At 47.5% G+C, this 8,414-nt stretch overlaps 1 protein-coding gene across 11 annotated transcripts in view; it reads left to right on the top strand.

Annotated features, from left to right (window-relative positions):
• The window catches only part of SLC4A9 (solute carrier family 4 member 9), a 75,280-nt gene that overhangs the window by 8,901 nt on the left and 57,965 nt on the right, over positions 1-8,414 (top strand). For 10 of the 11 annotated variants that reach the window (XR_003094396.1, XR_003094395.1, XM_025205817.1 and 7 more), the window contains exons 2-3: positions 3,540-3,700; positions 7,268-7,417. Coding sequence is in view for 9 of the 11 variants with exons in the window: in XM_025205817.1 (XP_025061602.1) it covers positions 3,540-3,700; positions 7,268-7,417 (311 nt within the window). In the remaining 2 variants the exon portion in view is untranslated. The remainder of the gene's footprint in view (positions 1-3,539; positions 3,701-7,267; positions 7,418-8,414) is intronic. The other variant, XM_025205825.1, reaches the window with a different exon arrangement.

Genomic DNA, 8,414 nt, shown 5'->3' with positions numbered 1-8,414 from the left:
CCTGCTGGGGGCTCTGCTCCAGATTGGGACTGGACCAATCAGGAAGCCTGAAAAGTTAGTTCTCTCTCAGGTCCTCTCTTTCACCTCAACAGTAGGTCAGGGCGAAGCTGCCTTCCTTCTGCCTTCCCCTGATTGGTAGGGAAGGGAAAACTGCTTCCACCAATGGGGTCCCGAGCCCTTCGGACACAAGCTAACAATCCGGGCTTCCATTGAGGCCACCGGCCAGCCTGCCACACAGGTTTTCTGCATTCAAAGACAAATTCAAATAAAAGAACCCAAGGACTGAGGCATGGACTGTGCTGTCCTGCTCATTTGGAGACATCATCTTAAACCTGAGACTCTAGGCTGTGACTGGATCTCACAAGTGCTTGGCACTTTCTTCTGCTGGATATATGTAACACATGACTCTGTGAGTTCAGGACCTTTCACTGTGACCTGTTCAGAGGAATGGTTGGGCATCCTTTCCCTGTATGCAGATTACTCTGTCATGTCACACTTATTTTGCAGAATTGAAGCTAGCATTCATTGGAACAGATTTCCAGACTGTTCTTAATACAAAGGAAGCCTCTGTGTGTTGTAGGAGTTTGAATGTTTGGAATCTGGTAACATGCATGGGCGTTATATGGCATTTCCCATACACACTGAGGCACTCCCTCTGATGAAGTTTAGATAGCATTGCTGCCTTCATTGCCTGAAGCAGGAAGGATAGATTATTAAATACCTGTTTTTAAAGAAATATCCATATTATCTCATATATAACATGCACCTTTCTCCCCAAAAACATCAGTCCCCCCAAATTGGGTGCATGTTTTAAGCAGGGAACCTGTTTTATTTTCTGCAAGAAGCCAGCTGGGAGAGGCATGCCATGCAGCTGCCAAGATGACTACAGTAGAGTCCTGTATTAATCTTCTTACAGCCATGACTATAAATCCTGTCACAGCCATGGCTATTGGCTGAGCACTATACCTTGTGTCTGAAGCAGCAAGTAAGCTGCTGGTAGTATCTTGATGAGGCTTGTGATGTGGAAACACTTTATTTACAGGAATTTACGTAAAGAACTACTTACAGTAAAGAACTAATTAGTCTTGCTACTGCCCTTGCAAGGGTCTGGGGTCTAATGTTGTGTGACAGAAAATAACTCCTCTTGGAAACATAAAGTATCCAGTAAGTATAGCTTCCAGGAGACAGTCTGGATGAGGCAGCTGTCACCAGGAACTTCCTGGTGCCACATGTCCTGGATACTATGTTTCCAGGAGGACTTACTGTATGTCACAGTTGGCTATGACTCTGGAAATGTCTTTTTTCTACATTCTGCCTTCCAAAAACAAGGTGTTTGTTTTATTTGGGAGGGTTATTATATGTGAGAAAATATGGTAAAAGCTCAGTTTTGAGCTGGTGAAAAGTGCCTGGCTGATAGTCTTGGAACCTGATGTAGCCTGGGTACACCCAGGGGTGTGCCCTGTCTGCCAGTGGAAGGGTTGGGGTGGTCAGGCAAGAGTGCTGAGAGACGGGCCTGCCACTGGGAACCAGGAGCAGTTCCCTCTCGTCTCTACAGAGCCAGGCCAAGACCAAGCACTTAACTATATACACATATATTGCTACAATAAATAAATATGAATAAAAAACATTAAATATTTACAGTAAAATCAGTATGTGACACCATATACAATAACCTGCAATCAACATATTGTACCACTTTGAGGGATTTCAAAAACATAAACCAGGTGATTCACAGCATATGCAATAAGTAACCTCCCTGCACAGAATAAGCATTAACACTTTGGAACAGATAAGTCAAGGCATCAACCCAATAAACACATATGAGCATCAATTTAGATAACCCAGGTAAAGTGAGGTAGCAATACCATAGATGTACACAGGCAACAATACAAGTATGTTCTGATAATAGGCAATAAACACACATAGGCAATGAAGACAGATAAACCTCTATAAACTCCCTTAAGGAATACCCAAAACTATATTAACCTCTACAGTACGAAAAAACAACAATCACAAAATAAGGGGGTGCACTCAGCACCTCAAGGGGGGTTCCCAGGAGCCCCTCCCCTTTAGGGCCCTGGGATGTGGACACACCCCTCCCACAATGGAGGAGGGTGGAGGTGGCAGACCCTCCTCTCCCAAGCCCACCTCCCCTGGGGGACCCGCTTCCCCAGCAACTCCCACTCCCACTCTGAAGCAGCCAAGGCTCGTCCCTGGTGGCCAGTCCCACAAGGGCCTCTCTCCGGTGGCGCCTTTGGCTCCTCTCAATGCCCCGCACTAGGTACCCTGGGTGCTCCCATGGGAGTCAAGCCCTTACTAGCTCTGGTTCCCCAGCCTCACACCAGGGGCCCTTCTCTTTCCCAGGCCCTGCTCTGGGCACCAGGGCTCTTTTAGTTTAATGCAGAGCCACACTGCGGGGCTCCGGTTACTTGGCTTAGAGCCGGGGCTAACTTGAGCAGCCTTGAGCTGCTCCCAGGGCTGACTCTCTGTGTGCTGACCTGCACACCGTGTGGGGCCCAAGCAGCCTCGAGTTGCTCCCAAGGCCAGCTCTCTGTGCACCAATCCATGTACCACCTACTCAGCCGCTTGCTGGGTTCGCAGGCTCAAGCCACCTTGAGCAGCTCATAGAGCCTGAGCACTGTGCGCTGAATCGTGCACCATCGAGGCTCAGGCTGAGTCCCGAGGACTGTCATCTCCAAATCTCCTCTCTCCTTGCATCTCTCTCCTCCCAGCTTGCTGAGCACACTCCCCTTTTATAGCTTTAGGGGCTCCACCCCCAAACTTCTCTGGACCTGGCAGGGCACAGTCTGGAATCAGATCCAGACTGCTCCTTGCCCCATCCCTTTGGGGAAAGGGCGTGGCCTTGCTTATCCTGGCTTGCTTCTGATTGGTGGATGGGTTCCTTCAATCAAAATTGCAGAATCTCAAGCCCAGGACTCATCCAGAGCTCAAAAAGTAAGTCTGCTACACTGAGATTCTCTAGCTGCTGAGCAGGTCTAGCAGAACCATTGGCATAGTTACATCCACTTAAAGCTCATCTTCACTCTAATTTGGAGACTCTTATCTTCAAGTGTGAGATGCTGATCAAGTCACCAATGCTCAGCCAGTCTTTGTTTTCTCTACTGACACTCTACTGAGTCTGTATCCCATTGTCAATTCTGTGAGTTATCCTGTTATATGAAAGATACACCTAAGAGGATCAGCATTTGATGGTTTAATACACTGTTCTATTTTCTCTCTGCAGCAACCCCTAAGGATGCGGTATCTGCATCATTTACTGACCTTGGGAAATAATTCACTTCTTAGGCAACTTTATTTCTGACAGGTTTGTGAAAATGGGGCTTATGAACTGCAGTGCATCTTCTTGTTTCACTCTTCCCTGACAGAGACATTTGCTCAGTGAGTTATGTGGCTTCCCACACTGGGAGGCAGCAATTTCTGTATCCCTCTGGAACCCACATATTGCTTCAGCCTTGGGCACTTACATCAGTTCTGAACAATGGGGGTTCTGATTATGTCCTTTCTTTCTCTTTTTGCAGATGGATTAAGTTTGAGGAGAAAGTGGAAGATGGGGGCGAGAAGTGGAGCAAACCTCATGTCACAACCCTTTCCTTACACAGTCTGTTTGAACTAAGAACATGCATAAAGAAAGGGACTGTCCTCCTGGATTTAGATGCTCACAGCTTTAAGCAAATAGTTGGTATGTAGAAACTGTGGAGAAATCACTTCTCTGGGATGCAGCCATCCTGGGCTATGTGTTGGGTTACTAGGAGCTCCTTAAATAAAAGCATTGACATTTGATAGCAAGGTACATACATACTGGACTTTATTATTGAGACAGCAATAGAACCTCAAGGTCCCAAGTGAGGCCAGGGCCTTATTGTGCTAGGCAGTGTGCAGACACATTGTAAAACCCAGTCCTGCAAGCTTTCTGTTTAAATGGACTAAACAGACAAAGGAAGCCCTGTGTTAAGGTCACGTCTGGATTCTGCAGCAGAGCGGGGACTTGAGTTCCATCTAGGGTGTTGTTAAGTAGAGCCATAACCGTAAGTGCATTTTATGTCATGACTTTAAAGTCTTGTCCACAGGGCTGAGTGTAAAATCTGGTACAGAGTATTTTGGAGACATCTCTTCTCCAGTTGTTTCAAAGTCCTGGCTGAGAATCTGGGAGATGTCTTCAGGATTACACTAAAATCAAATGTAGCATCATTTCACTATCCAAATTACTAGATGTTTTTCCTACTATGACAGTGCAATTTTCTTAGTAATCAGTAGGTTTCTTCCATCTTTAGCTTTGATAAGTCCATTGACTTGAATGGAAGCTCTGGGTGTGGACTAAGGATAATGTAAAGGCCTGGGTCTTTGGGGTATCTTTGTTAGGGCTCCATAGGAAAGAAGATTAGGACTAAGATGCCAATTGAGGCAGGAATGTAAGCTACCTACATTGCATATTGTATTGATGGGTTTGATAGACTCTGCATCACTATACCCACACCAGGTAGAAGATAAGTCAGGGTGGCATCTTCAAGACTGGTTGTTTCTGAGAGGCATAAGCCTTCATATATGACAGCCTGCTTCATCAGATGCTATGAATGGACTTGAAGAAGGAAAGGGCTTTTAGTATAAGAAATCTAAATACAAAGGAAAGGGGAGGGGGGGAGAAGGCACTGCTGATAAAAACAAAAAGTGAGTTGAAAAGGTCAATAGAGATAAAAAGGCAGCAGTTAACACATAAAGTCATATAGAAATACACAGGTGGAATTAAAAGCTAGTACAGGTAATGGAATAAGAAACCATTCTTTATTGAGAATATGTTGAGAACACTATCCAGTCTGTGGATGATTTCTTGTCCTGCAATTTCATGTTCAAGTTGTTTTTAAAAGCTTTTGTTTAAGGACAGCTACTCTGAAGATAGAGATGGAATGTCCGGGGTGGTTTAAGTGTTCTGCCATGGACTTCTGTGTGTTTTTGGAATTGATGCCAAATCAGGGGCCATTTATTCTTTTACATAGGGATTGCCTCATCTGGTCAATATAGACAGTAAAGGGGCACTGTAAGTAGGTAATGGCATATATAATGTCAGTAGAGGAGGTGAACAAACCTTTGATGCTACATTTCATGCAGTTTTTTCCAGTGATAATTTGGTCTGTGTTGATAAGGGGGCACACCTGGCATCTGTAGCTCCAATTCTCATCTGGTGAGAATTGGAGCTAAGTAATCTGTTGCTGGAGAGGCATGATTTGAGTTGGGAGGCTTGTCCCCCTATGGCTACCTTGGGAGGATGATCATTTTTCAGGAGGGGTGGGAGGTCATCAATGATGTGTTCCAGGTATTGAAGCTGGGAGCTGTAGATCAGTGGTTCTCAACCTTTGGTATCTTACGTACCCCCTGCCGATTGACGCGGCAAAAGCAAAAATGGAAGTCCCACCATGGCACTTCTGGTTTTGCTGCCACGAGCTGAGTCCCACTTTTTCCACCACGACCCAGGGCACAGCCTGTGCGGGGCCTCCCTCCCTATCCCCCGGCACACTGGCGCTGGGGAGTGAAAACCCCGGTATGCTGGACACAGTGAGAGGCGTGGCAGCCAGAACTTCCAGCCTGAGCAGGCAAAGACACCTCCAACCTGCTGGGTGGTGGGGCTCGGCCAAAACCAAAATGCAGCCCCCGTGTACCATGGCTTGAGAAACACTGCTGTAGATGACAGCCAGAGGGATTCTATTGTCCTTGTCACAGGGTTGGTATTGTAGTAGGTCAAAGCAAAGCCTGAGCCTGGCTGTGTTGATTCAAGAGGCTACAATTTTGGGTTTATACTGTAAGTGTAGAAAGCCCTGCTCCAGATCCCTAAGGTGTGCAACCTGGTCAATGGGATCAGAGCAGATTCAGTTGTCACTCAGAGCTTAGCTGTAAATTATGGATCTAGTAGAGTGCATAGGATGAAAGCTAGTGGTATGGGGGTAGCTGTAATGATCAGTTGTTTTTTGGTTTCCTATACAATGTACACTATTGCCTACAAAAGCTCATGCCTTTCTGAACCAGTTCATTTCTAAGGTGCCACCCTGCCCTACCTTCTACCAGACTGCAGACAATAGAACTAACTGCCCAAGCACCAACCCAAATGAGAGCTGTGCTCAGGAGTTCTACTCCTTGAGTCTAGGAATGAGTCTGGGGTTAGGATTCTATCTGTTGAACTTCAACATCCAAACATCTCCAGATTTCCCCTACTGCCAGTGTTGTATTTCTTCTACTGATCTTGGTGTAGCAGGGCACTAAGGTGCCTGCTACGTGGAGAGCTGGGATAACTCCTCAGGTGCTCGTTGATGAGGCAATTAGAGGGAACTAATGACCCACACCTGCCTAGCCAGCTGACAAGAAGGGGCAGGGCCTGGCTCCTATATAAATCACAGGCAGGAGGCCAGGAGGCAGTTCCCTGCTGGCAGACAAGGAGGAAGGAGCTCTGCCTGCGCGAGCAGAGGCCTGAATGTATCAGCAGTGAGGCTGGTAAAGGATGGAGCACCCTAGGGGTGGCTGGATTAATGTTACAGCCGGATGGCTGGAGTTTGTGTTGTAGCCCAGGGGCTTGTGTTTTGTGTGCTGGTTGTAACCGGTGGTTTGGGTAAGGCTAAGAGGGGATGGAGGAGGCCTCATAGGGGACCTGCAGCAGCATGGGAACCCTAGCCCCAGAGAGAGAGGGGGCAGCGAGAAGCCCCAGAGAGGGGCAGCGATTGCTGAGTGCCGGAGAGGGTGCAGAGAGAGACGGGGCCGTGGAGAGCCTGAGCGCCAGAGGGGGCGCAGAGAGAGACCGAACAACATCAGTTACATCTGCGAGGCTTGGGGTGTGGTACAGGGGTGGTTGGAGCCACGCATAGCCCGTAAGGCTGGGGTGTACAGAACACCCAATACAGGAACAGGATGAGTGATAACAGGAGAACCGTGGCCAAGAGTATGAAGGGCAGCCTCCCTATAAAATACATAGGACATCAAAGTAGTGGCAGGGAAGAATCTGAGGGTGCTTGTCGGCAGCTTGGCACAGTAAAGGAGGCGGCAGGGGAGAGCACGGCGACCCTGACCGCCTTCCTGTTACACTTGGATGCAGAATTTTATCACTTTCATCAATTTATGACCATGGCACTGACTCACTTCAAAGCTACACCAGAGGAGCACCAATACCCAGGAAATCCATATGGTTGAATGAATGCACTTTGAGAAGGGGGAAAAAAAGTATCTGCCACTTAAACGAAATCACTGATGTCATCATTTTGCATTCAAGAGCAGGTGATTGCTGTTCAGATTGAGGAGCACACCCTGAGACCAGAACTGAGGAAGAAGCTCACACATGTGCTGCTCCGCAGACCCCAGCACCACACCACAAAGTCTGAGCTGAGGGCAGTGGCTGAGCTCACTGTTGCCTCCTGCAGAGGTAGGGGCTCAAATCCTTGAAGCTATGTCACTAGCTCTAAACTGAAACAGAACAGGACCCTAAGCTTAGAAAACATCTGCTAGTATGAATCTTTTAAAAATTAATGAGTGGAAACTTAGGGACCAGGTCCTGACCTGAGAGCAGGCTGCCAGACAGAGTCTGACAGACATTCTAGCACAGTTAATGCCGTGGTTTGGTACATGCTTAATTTGCCACAATTAAGCATTTTGGCAGACTTCATTTTAGTGTCTCAAGATTGGAGCATTAATGGATGCATTAATGGAGGGCATTAATGGAGTGCCCTCCATTAATGCTGACTTTCTGAAGGAACATCTTGAGAAGCTGGATACCTTCAAGTCAGCCGGCCCTGACAATCTTCACCCCAGGGTACTCAAGGAGCTGGCGAGCATCATAGCCCAGCCCCTAGCACGGATCTTTGAAAACTCTTGGCGCTCTAGTGTAGTGCCCGAAGACTGGAAGAAGGCCAATGTGGTGCCTATCTTCAAGAAAGGGAGGAAAGTGGATCCGGCTAACTATAGGCCCATCAGCCTGACTTCTATCCCGGGGAAGATCTTAGAAAAGTTTATTAAAGAGGCCATCCTTAATGGACTGGCCAACGCCAACATCTTAAGGGATAGCCAGCACGGGTTTGTTGCGGGTAGGTCTTGCTTGACCAATCTCATTTCCTTCTACGACCAGGTGACCTATCACCTGGACAAGGGAGAAGAGATTGATGTCATATATCTTGACTTCAAAAAAGCCTTCGATCTGGTGTCCCATGATCGCCTCTTGGAGAAACTGGCCAATTGTCGCCTTGGGTCCTCCACGATCCACTGGCTGGAAAATTGGCTCCGGGGTCGGACCCAGAGGGTAGTAATCGATGGAAGTCACTCATCGTGGTGTCCTGTGACCAGTGGGGTCCCCCAAGGCTCTGTCCTTGGACCCATACTGTTCAACATCTTCATTAATGATGTGGACACTGGAGTCAGAAGCGATC

This window comes from Alligator sinensis, unplaced genomic scaffold (assembly GCF_000455745.1).
Source record: "Alligator sinensis unplaced genomic scaffold, ASM45574v1 scaffold156_1, whole genome shotgun sequence".
In the NCBI taxonomy this organism is placed as follows: Eukaryota; Metazoa; Chordata; order Crocodylia; family Alligatoridae; genus Alligator; species Alligator sinensis.
The sequence above is the reverse complement of the archived record's forward strand: the minus strand, read 5'-3'. Positions and strand labels throughout refer to the sequence as shown.